This window comes from Saccostrea echinata, unplaced genomic scaffold (genome assembly GCF_033153115.1).
Source record: "Saccostrea echinata isolate AGI-Se365-2 ecotype Australia unplaced genomic scaffold, CSIRO_AGI_Sech_v1 ptg000015l, whole genome shotgun sequence".
Taxonomy (NCBI): Eukaryota; Metazoa; Mollusca; class Bivalvia; order Ostreida; family Ostreidae; genus Saccostrea; species Saccostrea echinata.
The window spans coordinates 16,282,956-16,299,402 of NW_026889764.1; the positions used below are offsets into that span (position 1 = coordinate 16,282,956).

At 31.1% G+C, this 16,447-nt stretch overlaps 3 protein-coding genes across 3 annotated transcripts; 2 read left to right on the forward strand and 1 right to left on the reverse strand.

Annotated features, from left to right (window-relative positions):
• Positions 1–342: 342 nt before the first annotated feature.
• Positions 343–6,162, forward strand: LOC133187926 (uncharacterized). The gene is made up of 3 exons (XM_061323321.1): positions 343–457; positions 5,164–5,253; positions 5,920–6,162. The coding sequence occupies exons 1-3, from the start codon at positions 365–367 to the stop codon at positions 6,097–6,099; spliced, it is 363 nt and encodes a 120-aa protein (XP_061179305.1). The 5' UTR covers positions 343–364; the 3' UTR covers positions 6,100–6,162.
• A 131-nt stretch (positions 6,163–6,293) lies between these two features.
• Positions 6,294–9,876, reverse strand: LOC133187927 (universal stress protein Sll1388-like). The gene is made up of 4 exons (XM_061323323.1): positions 9,737–9,876; positions 7,335–7,430; positions 7,109–7,215; positions 6,294–6,810 (listed from the first exon to the last, which is right to left on the reverse strand). Exons 1-4 carry the CDS (start codon positions 9,816–9,818, stop codon positions 6,562–6,564), a joined length of 534 nt encoding a protein of 177 aa, XP_061179307.1. The 5' UTR covers positions 9,819–9,876; the 3' UTR covers positions 6,294–6,561.
• Positions 9,877–11,897: 2,021 nt separating this feature from the next.
• On the forward strand, positions 11,898–14,383 carry LOC133187928 (uncharacterized). Its single transcript, XM_061323324.1, has 4 exons — positions 11,898–12,166; positions 12,526–12,753; positions 12,949–13,563; positions 13,870–14,383. Exons 1-4 carry the CDS (start codon positions 11,908–11,910, stop codon positions 14,301–14,303), a joined length of 1,536 nt encoding a protein of 511 aa, XP_061179308.1. The 5' UTR covers positions 11,898–11,907; the 3' UTR covers positions 14,304–14,383.
• The last annotated feature ends 2,064 nt before the right edge of the window (positions 14,384–16,447 follow it).

Here is a 16,447-nt window from a genome sequence, read left to right on the forward strand (position 1 = left end):
TATCATTCTGTCAATCATCTTTTAAAACAACCTAATATGTCTCAGAGACTTGAGGTTAGAAGAACTTTATATTAAATTTTTAAAAGTTGCAAGATCATTATAAATTCTAAATTTACATTCGGTTTATTTCTTCACCACTAACATGATAGTGGAAAATTGATATTTGATACATAGATTAATTTAATCTCTGGTTATCGCACAAAAGCCTCAGCAACATAACACAACAAGAGGTGGAGCTTTCTATGAATATCGCTCCACCTCCTACACACAGGTGGATTAAATTCCCAATGTCTAGGATCTGCATGCGCAATTTTCATCTCTGTGCATATTCAACTTTAACCGTAATAAAGAACTCTTCACAGTCATGGAGGTCTCAGCATGGTTTCTGATGCTAGGAATATTTTGTCCTATCGTCCATTCTTCTTTTGACTCAGACATGGAAAAAGTTTTACCAACAGTAAGTTAATTTCGTCCTTTAAAAGTCAAAGTTGTTTTGGTATAATTATTATTAATTATTATTTAAAGAATATAGTCTTGACTACCTTTTCTAAAAATATCTAATATGCATATTATACATTGTATCAAGATTAACTAAAATAAATAGGACAAATGCAGACGATTTATAGTTTAGAGATGAACATTATTACACTAACATTTTTCGTTCTCCTACTGGTAAAAGGTAAAGTTTGACTCGCATTTTTTTAAGCGTTGTTATAATTGCCAATTATTTTCAGTCAGAGTTTAACATAATTATACCCCATGAATAAGAAGGAAAATGAAGATTTTTTGTCGGGTATCTGTCAAATAATGTAAGAATGTTATTGTCAGTTACTGTACCTAACAGGTGTCGTGTATATTTTCATTTTTCTACTACTCCGTAGATGATGTATTTTAGAATTAAAAGATTCTTGATTTCAAAAAAGGTTGTTTTTTTTTAATTATAATTATTTTCTATGAACAGCAATGAATGGGGAATTATTATTTTAAAAAAAATTGAAGAAAATCATTTTTTTTTTTCAAAAGCAGAGCTAATCCTCGGCACGAATTTGCAGTTGAACCCATAAACCCCCCGAAATTCACGAAGTTAACTATACATCAATATGTTGCAGTACACAATTATTGAGAGTTGCCCTGCGCACCTGTTACCTTTGTGCTAGAAATTATCAATATATATTTATTCTCATAAATAAAGGTATAGACTCCCTCGCCAGGCATTAACCCCGAACAAAAATATCAGTTTTCCAACGGTTGATATCTTCCTTTATTTGTCGAAATAAGATGCTAATTTCATATAATTTTTGTTCTCAGAAAATTAGCTAAAAATTACACAGTGAATGAGGTCTGTTTCTCTTATGAATACACTGAACAAAGGCTTACTAAGAAGTCTAGCTGTGGCCTTCAATTCGAAATTTATATATACATGTATCAACGGTGTTTCATCAACAGTATTCATTTTCATTCATTTGTTGATTTGATATATTCTACAGAATTTGGAATTTAAAAAACACCAAAGAGTCATATTTGGATATTTTTCCAGAGATACTAGTAGACATTGATGGTAAAGTAACAACTAAACTTTATGATAAACGTGATGACTTCGGCTTTTCTATCATCAAATTCCCTTATTTATGTAGCTAAAAACCATTTTCACATGCATATGGAGTTATTGTCTGCCAGTTGATTCGATACGCAAGAGCAAATTCTGCGTACGACCGATTTTTAACCCTCACAATATACTATCAAATACTCGGATGTTACATCAGTATAAACAATTTCGTTTGAGGTTGCCCGATCCTCAGGTTCTGAAACTCAGCATTTAAGTTACTGAAAATGCTTCACAAAGCAATGTGTATTTAACCATGGCATTTCTATAAAGTTCAACATTATAATTATTCATATTATATAGGAAAAATTGTCAAATCTCATTTTGCTGGAAACGCGAATAAAACTCCTGCTATGCATTTTCTAATTGAAAATTGATCAAAAAAAAAAATATATTTTAGGATTAAAAACAAACTATAGCTATCCGGAGATTCGGAGAAAATTGCATGATTTTATACTGATACGGTAAAGGGCTTGTAACGGGCGTGACCGGTCGATATACGAAGTGTACTCCTCCAGGACACTTTGATTCCACCTATGGAGTCTCCAGGAGTCCGTGTTTGCTCTTTTGCAAATTTGATTTTTAAGTGGATTTTTGAGCTTCATAACAATTCGTTATCTTAACAATTCACCATACGGGGCATTTGGGTTAATCCTTTCCTTTTGAGCTTGAATACTGTTCGTTATCTCCTATTTCATTCCTATACATTAAAAAGATGAAGATAACGGAACAGAGATTGATCTCAAAAAATCTACAAACAATACACATCTGTGAACAGGACATAAGGCACGAACCCCCGGAAATTCTAGAGGTGGGATCAGATGGCTAGGAGGAGTAAGCATCCACTGTTGACCAGTCACACTCGCCGTCAACCCTACACGTGTATGTATTGAATAAGTAGACGGAACGTTCCGTAGTCAAATTTAGTACAAAAACAAAATCCTATAACAATTGATATGAAACACGTCAGCCAAATTACGACTCTATGATAGGTTATATTTAACACGGTTATTATAACGACCACAGAATTTAGGAAATGCTGACTTTAAATGATGCTGTTGAAGTCCCTGTAACATCATTTTATCTGTTAGTAGCCTGTCTCGGTTTAAAAATTGATCGTACTCTTGAGTATAGAATAAGCTGTGAGACGTCAACACCATATGCAAGTGAAATTGCAACATAAATAAGAAAATTGACGACGGAAAAGTCATTTCGTTTGTCATAGTACTGAAATAGGCATAATCATGAAGTACATGAAGCAAAATACAGCTGAATAAAATTACATAATCTATATACATGTATTTTAAAATTTTGTTGTTGATTTTTATCGACATATACAACCCAAATGATCAACATTAAGAATTAACAAAAGCAAGAAATACCAGGGTATGTTATGAATATTTCATTACATCTTTTTAATGGTATATTAATGCGTCAATGGTAAGGGTACCCGGCGCAGTCACGAAATTAGGCATTAGAAATATATAACACCAACATGTACGTTTAAACTCCCAATGGACCCATAGTAAGAGTGAAATTAATTCAAATTTATGTATATAGATGTACTTTCTCAATTTTATTTTGATTTCATTTTGTGTAAGTTTGTTAGAATTTTTTCACCGTTTACGCTCTCTAACCACCGACTAAAAGGAACTGTTTATAAGTTTTCATTATTACTTAGTCAAAGTATTAATTATTAAACCAAAGTCAAATTTATAAATATATTAAAGTTGATTGAATTGATTGGAAAATAAAAGAGAAATGTATGAGAAGAAACAAAAGACAAACTTTTTTCAAACAGTTTAACAATTTGGGATTTTTTTTTAACTATTATTATTTTATATATTGTATGCGACCATATGTTAAGACAAAGGAAATTTAAGCAGCTAAGATATAGCCTATCGGTATGATGTAATTTTCTGTTAAAAATATATTAAGTACAGCAATAACAAAATTCGTGAAAATTTTGTCTCTCCTATCAAAAATAAATAACTATCTTGCAAAAATAAGGTCTTGCAAAAAATTGGTCATATACAGCATGAGCTTTTTCCTTTCTCTTCCCTCAAACATATTCATTTTGAGATTTACAATATTAATAGAATATCATTTTGTGTTGTGCCTTTCATGTTTAATACATGTAGAATACTATGGATTTTCTTGTGGACGCGCACTTTTTCACACGTTCTCATATAAACCTTAAATTAATAAAGAAAGAAAAAAATATTAGAATTATGAAAGATCTTTACAACATTTCTTTGAAATTTGAAAGGCTACGATCTTCAACTTTGACATCTTGATAATAATGATAGATACCAAAGCTATATACAAAGAGAAAAAATGTCTGCGAAATTAAATTTTTGAAATTATATTGAAATTACATTAAAGGTTCCTCTCGATGCAATTGTAAATATAAAATTTATTTATTAAAAATGCAATTGCTATTTCAGCACCTTACGGAACTGATGTTGCGTTATTTTTTTACAATTATGATTTTGTTAAAAATCAGAATACTTATAAATAGTAAATCAGTCACACTTTAAGTACATGTATGTACTCTTTTTCAAAAGTTTTAGGGGTAGGGAAGGCCCAACAATTCCAACCATGTTCTTGTTTAAAAGTACGTGTATGGATGGTACATGTACATGTAATATACTAGTACCCAATAGATGCGTCGACGAAAATTCGATTTAAGGACATTACAAACATTCATTTTATTAATCTTTGCTAATGATTAATCATCAACTGTCAATATGTCCACAGAGAAATTTAAGACAGCTGTGTAATGTATTTGAAATGTAGATAGAAAGACAAATCTTGCAATACCTGTGTCAACACTGAGGAAACATTCAGCAGTGTTTGTCGATATATTGAAGTTAGGAAGACTCTTTACTGCAATAACATATAAGAGATGATAATTCATGAAGGATTTCTGTATTTATACATGTGTTACCTTTGATTGAATGTTCATGAATTTAGACAAAGGAAATCAACTCATTGCTTAGTTACGATGATATTTTGGTAAATGGAGTTGATCATTAGATTCGATTCCCCATCTAAACATATAAATGATGTTACTTCACAATTTTTTTTTTAAGAAATAGATTTTTAAAAGTACTTTATTATAAAAAAAAAAAAAAAATCCACTTTGGAATTATTTTTGATTGATTGAAGAGGTTTACTGTGTAACATCTACTCTGTATCATATAAATGGGGGAAAAGGATTTGAAATGTGCTATATTAATTTAATTCTTTCATCAATTAAACATTGATTAATGGTTTCTTGATAACTAAGTGTAAATACATATAACTTTAAATTCAATAAATCTTGAGATCTTTTCAATAAGTTGAGAAAACTATAAGCAGATTTAATACATTTTATATACATGTACAGTTCTAAGGAAGCAAAATCTAAAGCTATAGGCGAGGTACATATAAACAACGTTATGCTTCAACTTGTCGTAATTTACAGTCAAAAGTACTGGTTCAAAGTTAGGTAATAATATTATCAACAGCATAATAAATGGAACTGTGAAGACAGCAAGTTGATTTTTTTTTTTCAGTGCACCATTATCGATAGATACATGGAGAATATGAGATGTGTTGATCCACAAAATATGGAAGCAAATGAAGACAGAATTGTATTTGAGGCGGTGAGTCACTAATAATATTTATACATGTACATGTATATGCTTTGTTTGATAAAAAATTAAATACAATTTAAAGTGTTCATCTTTCTTTCTCTTTTTAGGCACGAATTAACGATGTTCATAAATGGAACGATTTTATTTTATAGTGAAGTTTTCCCTTCAAAATTAACATTTTCTACTTCTTATAAAACAGAGTCATCGTTTTCCGCTAAAGTAATCATTTCGTTTTTATTATCTACAATATATCAAGTAATGAATGTTTAAATTTATGTTTTATCAAGTGCAAATGATATTGTTTCATCCAAAATGCTTAATATGTTTTGTTAAAGATTCATCCATGCTTGTATTGTACTTTTAGAATGAAATATTATTAAGAAAAGGTCAATATTCGTAGCTTGATTTTCTTTTATCAGATCGGAAAGGGAACAATAAAAAGGAAAAGAAAAATCTTAAAACATAAACAAAAGAAATGTAAATATTTCATTAAATTATGTATAAAATAACGTAAAAACAAACAATTGTTTTTCTTAAGAATACTTTTCAATTAAAAAAAGATGTACTTTGAAAGTATCATAAAAAAGAAAGCAAATTCGTTACGACAGCAGTCAAATAACAAAAGTTTATTTTGTGTAAATATTGAAGTTGATATTTCATTATATATTTTTACAGGAATGTCGATGTCCAGTTTATCACTCATGCTATCTCAAGGTCATTAACGAGATCTCAGACGGCAATAGTATCGTAGACATGGCAACAGCCGAAAAACGTTACATATGTAAATCAAAGAAGACGCTAGAGATTGAGAAGAAGAAAAATAACGAGGCGGCGAATATTGCCGCTTCCGGTTGAAAACCATCTACTTAAAGCACAAATATGCACATGCTTTATCTAAATTTATTGAAATAAAATCCACTTAATATCAGTTTAACATTTTAATTGTTTTTATTTTTCTAGAAACTACATGTATGTATGAAATACAAATACAAATGTATTGAAATTTAAACTATTAGAATTATTAGAATCATTTTATTTGAATCCTTTGAAATAAAATGAGACTTTATTCAGCACATTATTAAAGCCAAAATAATAAATTAAATAAGATTTAAAACAGAGAAACATGTTCATGAGCAAAAAAAAAAAAAATATATATATATATAATTATGTAATTGCTCTCAAGTCGCATGTATGTTTATGCACGGAAATCTTTCTGCGTGCATGATTCACAAGCATGTCTGTCTAAATACTCAAGTTTTATACAACATCGAAGAAAATCATGTATGATTATAAATCTCTATGGCTTTACTATAATTCCTATTTGTCATTAATTTGACCATGATTATGGTCTCCATGGTGATGGTGATGATCAGGATGACGACATACGATGACGGGAACATCTGAATGATGTAATACATAATCACTGACACTACCAAGGAAAGTCCTTCTCAGTTTACCTGTACCACGTGACCCAGTGATGATGACGTCAGCATTGTTCTCTCTCGCAGCACTGACGATGCCCTCTCCTGGTTTATTAGCGTGAATGCTTTTCACAGTACCATTTATCTACATGTTGAAGTGTTTGATTCAATACATACATTATAAAGATATTAAATGATTTTAAAATAAACATGCTTGATTCAATGAGTGTACTGAACTTTACAGTCGGTTCTGAAATTCAGTACACGAGATAGGTTAACATCATGTACACATGTATCAGTTTATGAAGAATCTATTCAAATTTCTGTGGCATTAAATAAAATTTTGATAATGTACTTGTATTTGCAAACATTCAGTTTGTTACCTAAAAGGTACAATGTATTTTCTCATTAGTTTAACCCACTATTTGCAGGAATTAACGTACATTGTGCTGTCGCATCATGTCAGCAAAGTGCTCCAATTTATTTTTGATTGTCGCCGCCTCGTTCTCCAACAACTGATTGACGGTATCCTTGTCAAATGAATAGGGCGCTGCAAAATAAGACAGGATGTTTAACTTGTATCATGATTTGAAATTCACAAGATTTTCACCACGTTCTTTGTAGTATTACAATGTACTTGAGTGTTTATCTACTATTAACTAGACTCACTGTAATACCACTGAGTTGTTTGAATCACGTTATGGAATTCTACAGAATGTATCATTATCACGTGGTCTGTTGGTTGATGCATGGATTTGCAGTACCCTGAAAAAAAAAAGAAAAGAAAAAAGGGTTATGTATATAATTTAATCTAAAGAAATGAATAAATAGAAGAATTGAGAAGTATGTTTTTAGGGATGTCAAAATAAATATTTTCATTATTCGAATAGTCGATTGCATTAGTCGACGAACAATCGATTATTCGGGACCATTCACCCCAGAAAGATTTTTAACGGTCTATGGAGGTGGTTGAGCATTACCTGCGGATGAATTGTTGCTTTTTCGTTTGTTTGGTTTGTTTGTTTGTTTTTTGTTTTCAAATTGTTCACTAGGAAACTTCGGATCGTTTTCTACATTGTTTAATCACTGTCTACATGTACTAGTACAGTGTATACACAGCACTGAAACACGATCGCTTGAATTTGTTTTTGAAATAATATAGCTTATTGCTAGATGTTCCGCAAAAGGATCAAACGGTTTCAGAGAGCGTATATTTTACAGTATTTCCATCAACATTTCTGTCAAAATACTTTTTTAAAAACCTCCACGCGCTTGATTTCATTGTCATCATTTTATAGAGACGTTCAAACTTTATCAAGAAAGATAACTGGGTTTAATTGTTTCTTCAATTTTCAAAGGAGTTATCGCTCTTTTACCGCATATGTACTTCTTTGACGAATAGTCGACTATTCGTTGACATCACTAAACTGTCTCTGTTGCAATAAGAAGAAATGTAAAGAAAAATGTAACATAACTAAAACTTGAGAAAAATGGAAGATTATCATACCAGTGCTATTATTCCATATACTTCAGTAGAATAAATCAACAGTTGAATTAAAGGATAATTTATTTTTAATGCCGAAAAAATCCAGTTTAAAAAGAGGTAAAATCTTATTTAGAAAATTAATAGATTTTTCATAAAATATGAATTAAACCAAAATCTATAGAAAGAGTCCTTGTCTAAATAAATACAAAACCCCAACATATGTCATGTAGATTTCAAATAGAAAATATAATAGCATGGTTTTTCAAAATTATCATTTAAGTTGTCATACCGATATAAATTAGTTTGAATTCCGAAAGTATACTTTCGAACTTATTATTCATAGCTATGAAGAAATAATTTTTTATTCATAGCTTTTAACTGATAATTTGGATCTTTCTTTATAATAACAAGATATCTTATATTTAATATTTTTCGTACTATTGGGACTGAACATCAAGAAAAACTCGAGTAATTTTTTTAACGTACATCTTACGCATGAGAAACTATTACCAACACATCCGTATGTTTACCTTATGGCACCTTGACCATAAATAATGACCGCAGCTTGCTGTTCTCTTTGTCATATCGTAAATATGTATATCCCCAAGCGGTTCGACACATTAACGTCAGTGAAAATGGGCAGCTCCATTGGATAAAAACTTGTATCTGTACTTAGTATTTTTTAAAATTCTGAACGGAATTAATCACTGTATATATTTAAAAAAAAAGTTCTACCCAGACAATTTGTATTTTTAGATATGGAAATTGAGAGTCAAAAAGTACATTGTGTCATCTTTCAGGTTTTGTAAAAATGCTGCTTTAGCGTGAATAATCCAGTCTGGTTACAGAACTGTTTTATAGAACATAGGATTCTGTCCCGTTTAAATTTTAGTAAAAATTATTTCTTGTTTGCTTTTTATCCTTACTTGCTGGTCGGGTTTAATCTATCGCAAAAACAAACGTAGATTCACATTGTTCTGGTTTAATGATGACCTATTGTTTACAGTGATGGTCAAATCTCTTTCTACCGGCCATACACTCTGTGTACATGAGGCGGCATAAGTAGCAAACATACTGCTTAATCAATATTCTGGTAAATAGGTCAGGATGATGAATAATATCGCTTGTGAAGAAGCACAAAAATTAAATCCCTTTCGTCACGCCCTTATGAAGGTATACCTCGCCATCCAACAATAAAATTCCATTTTTCGTAATATTTACCACATAAATTTGGGTTGTTATCTTAAAATCGACTGAACAAAATTTTAGAATATCAAAATATAATAACTGCATGTTTTTTTGTTGTTGTTGTTGTTGTTATTGTTTACGCACATACGTCTGCATTTATACCTGCAAACCAGCACAGATCTGGACACGCTTGCAAATTAATAATCCTCGCCCAAAGTCTGAACTGAAATTTTGGGTTTTGACTAAAGACTACGTTAATCTACATTTTCAAATGAAAATCTGTCTTCGAACATTATCACTATTGTGATGGTCAGATGTTGATATTTCATTTACACTTAGCTGAATACACAAGTCTTACAATTTTCTTATTCGTCTTCTTATTTCGTTGTATACTTACAGTCAAAGGCATATTTAGAGTATTCACTTCCGTCAATCGCTATCAGTACTGTTCTAGTCTTTGGAAGCTGTTCTTCCGACATCTTGATTCAGTGTGCATGTGTTTACTGAGCTACAGGTAAATGAAATACTCACTCATACTTGACCCATATACACTGTTTACACCTGACTAGTCTCGCTGAAGTTGACACTGACCATGTAGCATTGTTTATGTTATGAACATGTCAGTGAATTTTAAAGGGGATCAACCGATGGACTGCGTCGGAAAGGATGATTAATCTAAATTTATGTCCTGGTTCATAAGAGATGGTAGGGAAAAGGCATTTAGTCATGCATGCTATTTGATATTTACCTGCATATACTGCAATTGTGAAAATGCGATGCAAGTTTTGTTATATAATGAATAGATAAATCAAGTCTTATGAAAACATTTGAGAGTGCATTAACTATCTTTCGTTTCTCATCAGTCATATAATATATATACATGTAGCCTTATGTTAAATATTTTAAATTGTGAATTGATGATAACTAGATTTAATTCAGATTTATTTGATTAAACATCATATTAAATAAAATGTAAATAGTTGTTTTTTAAGATCATATTTAGATAAAAATTTCAATTTCAAAGCACATATATATTATACATACATGTATATACATGTATCAGGGCTCTAATTGGCGACCAATTTAGTCGCCATGGCGCCTAAAATTTTTGATTGGCGCCTAAAATTTTTCCATAAGTCGCCAAATTGGCAACCATTATTAATTGACTTGGCGATTGTCGAATTCAAGAAATTTTCACATTTTTAACAATTTTTCTGAAAAAACGAAAAGAAATTTAAAAGAAGAGGAAATTATTTTTAGCAATGGACATGTCAAGTTTTCTTAAGCACGTCATTGGTCCTTATATTCTATTAACCTTTAAAGTTGGCGCCTTTGAAAAATTGCCTGCCGACTAAAAATTTGCATTGGCGACTAAATTTTTTGATAAGGCACCAGCACTTTGTCCTGAGGAAGGGACAGGTCGTCCCGAAAATTTGACATTTTTTATTGTTCCTGTCGTTAGTCATTTTTAGTGCTTTATATAAATTTCCATCCGTGACCTTGTATCTACTAAGTAGAAGTAGATCCGACACTTAGGATATACAGCGTTGTTGTTTTTTTAGTGTTATATATATATATATATATATATATATATATATATATATATATATATATATATATATATATATATATATATATATATATATATATTATAATAATAATAATAATAAATATAATAATACATAATATATCTAAATTACCAAGAAACAATATAAATGATAACAGAAGACTGTCATTGATGTTTACAGTCAACAATTTAAGAGGAGATGCACCTCCTCCCCGAAATTCGACGAATGGAGTTGCTTTTCGAATGTTTTTTTTTTTTTTTTTTTTTGTTTACAATCTGATTATGTTTTCCTTACTTCTTTATGTATAAATAAATAATCACTGACTAGCTTACTAATATCAAATTCAGTGATTCAAAATTAAATACATTAATTTTTTTTTACAGAAAATGTGAACGAAAAATAGAATCTGATGTATGATCACAAGAACTGTTTTGTTTAGGTTTACTCTACAAGAGATGTGATATGAATCAGTATCAGTCCTGCAGAACAAAATCAGCCCTGCTGGATCCTTATCAGCCCGGGAAGATTATACGGCTATTATGACTTCAGGTATACCAAATGTATCGCATATACAAAAACCTGTACATGTATTCATTACTAAGTATTTAATAATTATATATTTATTACACAAAGAGTTTTAGAAATAATACATTTTGAGCTCCTCTAAATAGATTTACAAAATTAAAAAAAAATAATAAATTAATAAACGATATATATCATTACTAGTAATAGTCGGAATATAAGTAGTGATAATATGATGGACGGAAAATGTTTTTAACACCACCGCCACCTTCTTAAACCATGAAATTACCCATACTATTAAGAAGATAAAATTCAACTTTACAAAAAGGTAACCAGGAACCCGTTGTTGACAACAGTGCAATTTGCACACATTAATTGTCACGTTCAAGGTAAGGAAATTATTTAAGATAAAAACAACAAGCCATCCTCGAATCACGTTATCACGTAGTAGGATTATAAGAATCAATCCGCCAAATTAATGTATAACTTGATTATGCATGAACTTCAATTGTGGATCTACCTCTTTGTGCTGATTCTCGTTCGGGATGGAAGATGTAGTCAATCAGATACGAACATTTCCAACCCTTGTCGAGGGGAAATTCACCTGAATTTAGATTTACCGATGAAGGTGGCGAAAATGAAGGAATTCTCTTCCAAATTAAGAGGAATTTCTGACACGTTGTATAAAGAACACTTGAGCCTTACAGATTCTTTAGTAAAACTAGTTGGATTGCCAGGTACGACATATGCTTTTAAAATGCATTCTACTCAATTTTAGTACTTCGTTAATAAATAGAGGATAATGACAGTAATTTTACTGCCTTTTTTATTGTTGAAACCCTCTTAAGTATATCATTGCGAATGTCCGAATTCCTTAAATTATTTTTCGGAATATAATAAGGGAAAGGGAATAAAATGATCATAGATGGAAAAAAACGGCTAAAATATTTTACAGCACCGATACACATTTTTTAAGTGGTTTAACTCTTGAGGAAACGAATGTGTAACGGTAGGTGTTTAAACACAATATAATTATATTATCTAAAAATATGAATTAGTTATATTAAACACTGGTATAAAGGCGTTCTGTTTCCAGCTTCAAAGGTAGCTGAAGCATGTCGTCAGGATCCATCTTTAGTATTTCCACACCCTAGTGAGTGTCAACTTTACTACAACTGTTCTATGATGTACACTAAAGTTCCAGTCAGCCTAGAACAACACTTGATGGAGTGCCAGTATCCGGATGTTTTTTCAACACGATCACTCAAATGTGAAAATTTCACAAGAGTGTGCTGCGGCACGAGAAACGTCACGAAGGATAAATGTATGTCTTCGGTATTTACATGTAGTTACATTAAGAAAATTAAATTTTGTATGCAATAAGAAAGGAAAATTAATAAATAAAAATTAAACTTTTATAGTGAGAAAAAAGTAGCCAATTTCTGATATTACAGGTGTATTTTTTTTTTAATTTAATTATTGCAATGGAATTATATCATAATATTTCTTAACCAAATAGGTGATTATAGATCATATGTTGGAAGTATTTCCACGTGTAAATGGGAATATCCTAGCTGTAAAGGAAAAACAGACGGATTTCACCAGGGATATCAAGGTCCAAACTCATACATCAACTGTTTCCAAGAGCGTTTGATTAACAGAGGAACTTGTAAAGATGACGATATTTGGGATATATATAAGATCCCCTACAACGGCAATTGCACAAACCCTTTTGAGGTTCCCCACAAAGATGGCGGATTTCTGTCTAGTTGTGAGGGGAAAACAGATGGAAATTATCGCTTTGAGTATGATAGCTTCTACATGGGGCAGGGAGATTACTTCGGAGTAGGTAGACAATGTGATGCATTCTATCGTTGCGAAGGGGGCGTGGCTACAGCTGTCAAATGTCCGAATGGAACTGTGTTTGAACCTCAGAGCAGAAGCTGCAAAGCTGGAAATCACTCTATAGAATTAGGATGCCAGCTATACTGTAACCCAAACTTTAAAATGTGGAACGGGTTTCCAAACAACTTAGCAGAATGTCCTTACCCAGAACAATTCTCTGACGTCACTCATACATGTGAAAACTTTACAAAGGTCACATGTGGCTCCCGCCCAGAGGTCAAGGATTATTGTGAGTATCAATAACTCGGTTACCTTTAATCTTTTTTAGTTTTATAATTTTTTTTAAAACACCAAATGAACATTATCTATATGCTATTAATATATCTATATCTATATCTATCTATCTATCTATCTATCTATCTATCTATCTATCTATCTATCTATCTATCTATCTATGAGAGTATGCTATGCATGCTTCATGAGTTTTTTGTTAACATAAATTCTTTTGTTGATTGATCTTAATTAAAACAGGTTTACTATTTTTATAAGTATTTTGAGCAGTTTGCAACTTGTTACTTTCAACGATTTTGGTTAGGCAAGTACAGAGTTCAGCTGTTCATGAACCGACATATGGGAAACTGCGAGGGTTATCACTTCAGCTGTGCAGGCTTACCTGACGGGTTTAACGAACATCCAGTCAAACGACCCGGTCCTTATTATGTTCTTTGTTTCCAAGAAAGGCTTGTATTTGACGGAGCATGTCCCAGGGACAACTTATGGCAGGCACAGACGTTTCCCTACAAAGGTCAATGTACACAGAGGTACGCCATTCCAGTTTCCCATCATGGCATAGGCCTCCTCCCGGATTGTTCCGGGAAATCTGACGGGAACTACCAGTATCCAAGTGGAAAATGTGATGCTTACTATAGATGTGAACAGGGTAACGCAACTGCCGTGAAATGTCCACCCAACACTAACTTTGACGTCCGCAGCGAAGTGTGTAGGACTGGCGTTACTTGCTCTGGATAAAAATTTAAGATCAAATTTATATGTTTTAATACTTTACAATATTTAAAAATAATTCTTCAATATTAAGAGATGATTTGACATTTTCGAATGACTTTTTTAAATTCAATTCCTGAATAAATATTTATAATATAACGTGTTGTAGCTATAAATTCCATTTGTCGGCAGGGGGGTGGGGGTGGGAGTGGGTGTGGGGGTTCGCTTGACTTTAAAGTATTTAAAAGTAGTTTTCAAAACTAAATTTTCGTCATGCAATAAACGCATTCTCATAATTCAGTTACCCATTCATGAGTATGAGCAGTGAGCGTATTAACGTCATTATATTTGGAAGTGATAACTACGCTAGCATATTAACTTTTAAGGGTATAGACTTAGCACACGTAAAACTTTTTCAGAATATGAATGCTCGAATTTAATTAAAATTAAATATCATGACAAAGTTAAAGAGTCTGGACACTTTAAGAAAAAAAAAAACTTTCAAACGAACTTGACTTTTATTTTGTCATACTAATATCAGTTGCAAGATAAAGAAAATGAAGATTCAGTCTTCTAGATAAACTACCTTGGAAACAATTACATTGAAAACTGATTTTCTGAATTAAGTTTCAACCAATTATTGATAGATTTACACGCTGAAATAGCCAGATACATGTACCTATTTGTACATAAAAAGGAAATAACGTATATCATTTGGGGTTATTTTGATATAGACACCAGATTTTTTTATTCCGCATTTATGAAACTGATTAATTATAAATGTAAGATTGTTTCTATGTCGAGAGTGGACTTCCAGGGCTCAAAATTCGTAAAAGAAAAGACCAAAAAAAAAAAAAAATCTTTATAATATACACCAGTGCCATACAGCCGCTTGACTAACATTGTGTAATTTGTAACTACATATACAAAGGTTTAAATTTGGCATAATTCACACAAGGTCAAGACGAGCACCTCATACATTAAATTAATTTAAAAAAGTGTTCTTTTTTCGATTGGTGAACTTGATATATTTACCTTCACGTTAAGTTGGTATTATCTTTGTGTAAACTGTATCTCGATCAGTTTTGATTCAGAATTATTGAAACATTGCATAGTTATTATACACACAAAGAAATGTGCACTTTTATCGGAGATTAAATCTTAAGTAATATTTTTTAATTTGTACAGGTGACCTTGTTAAATCTTTCCTGCTTTTTGAAAAAACAACAACAAAACTTTCATAGTATCTGTTATCTGTACCTTCAACAACTTCTATTTTTATCATTTTTAAAATTGAAATTTTCCCAGGGATTTTACTGTCATACTGTAATGTTTGCATTTACCGGGTGGTAGTAAATACGAAAATAACAATATGACAACTTGTCTTATTGTACGTTTAGTATTTACTACCATCTTGTAAGTTTAAAAATTACAATATGACATTACATATACTAAAGATATGCACCTCCTTTTCAAATTAGAAATAAAGATAGTGTCGATTTTTCGTAAGAGTGATTGTAATCTACAACTTGTTTATTCCTATTAAAGTTGTGCATATCCTTATTTTATTTGAATTAGAAAACTAACACGCTGATGTTTACTTGTTTAACTATGTTATTTTCTCATTCTACTCGGCAATGAAACCGGTAATACTGTACTAACCAAGTAAAAAAAAATTCATATTCATTGCTCATCACTGTATTGAAAGTTGAAATTTCATTTAGTTTTATAGCTAGTGTAAAAATTATTATGCCTATTGAAGTAATCGAGGTTTCATTAGTTACATGTAATATATAAAACATTTTAAATGATTTCATAACTCGTTTCATTTAAAAGTCAATATCACATATGATCGCCTTCAAACGACCATTAAAAATGACCTCATGAGAATGAATTATACTGTATTTTATTGGACACAAGAAAGATGAGGACCTTGAAAAATAGGTTTTCCAGATTTCCAATGACAAAATTCTGTGTGTTTAATGAAATTGTTCCGTTTTAATAACTTTCAAACGAACTTGGTGCTAAACCGCCATGCAATCAATCAATCAATCAATTATCATTAAATCAATGAATCAAATAATCAATCATATTGTATATGTTATTTAGATGATAAACAATTGGTCCTAACTACGGATAAATCATCTAAAAGATATTATATTACTATGAAG

What these genes read in the sequence shown, in the direction of transcription:
- LOC133187926 (XM_061323321.1), top strand. Translation starts at nt 365, where the DNA reads ATGGAGGTCTCAGCATGGTTTCTGATGCTAGGAATATTTTGTCCTATC. An exon ending in TGGAAAAAGTTTTACCAACA is followed by an intron (nt 458 to 5,163) that starts GTAAGTTAATTT and finishes TTTTTTTTTCAG; the next exon opens with TGCACCATTATCGATAGATA. An exon ending in ACAGAATTGTATTTGAGGCG is followed by an intron (nt 5,254 to 5,919) that starts GTGAGTCACTAA and finishes ATATTTTTACAG; the next exon opens with GAATGTCGATGTCCAGTTTA.
- LOC133187927 (XM_061323323.1), bottom strand. Translation starts at nt 9,818, where the DNA reads ATGTCGGAAGAACAGCTTCCAAAGACTAGAACAGTACTGATAGCGATT. An exon ending in CTCTAAATATGCCTTTGACT is followed by an intron (nt 7,431 to 9,736) that starts GTAAGTATACAA and finishes TTTTTTTTTCAG; the next exon opens with GGTACTGCAAATCCATGCAT. An exon ending in AACAACTCAGTGGTATTACA is followed by an intron (nt 7,216 to 7,334) that starts GTGAGTCTAGTT and finishes CTTATTTTGCAG; the next exon opens with CGCCCTATTCATTTGACAAG.
- LOC133187928 (XM_061323324.1), top strand. Translation starts at nt 11,908, where the DNA reads ATGTATAACTTGATTATGCATGAACTTCAATTGTGGATCTACCTCTTT. An exon ending in AAAACTAGTTGGATTGCCAG is followed by an intron (nt 12,167 to 12,525) that starts GTACGACATATG and finishes TTCTGTTTCCAG; the next exon opens with CTTCAAAGGTAGCTGAAGCA. An exon ending in AAACGTCACGAAGGATAAAT is followed by an intron (nt 12,754 to 12,948) that starts GTATGTCTTCGG and finishes TTAACCAAATAG; the next exon opens with GTGATTATAGATCATATGTT.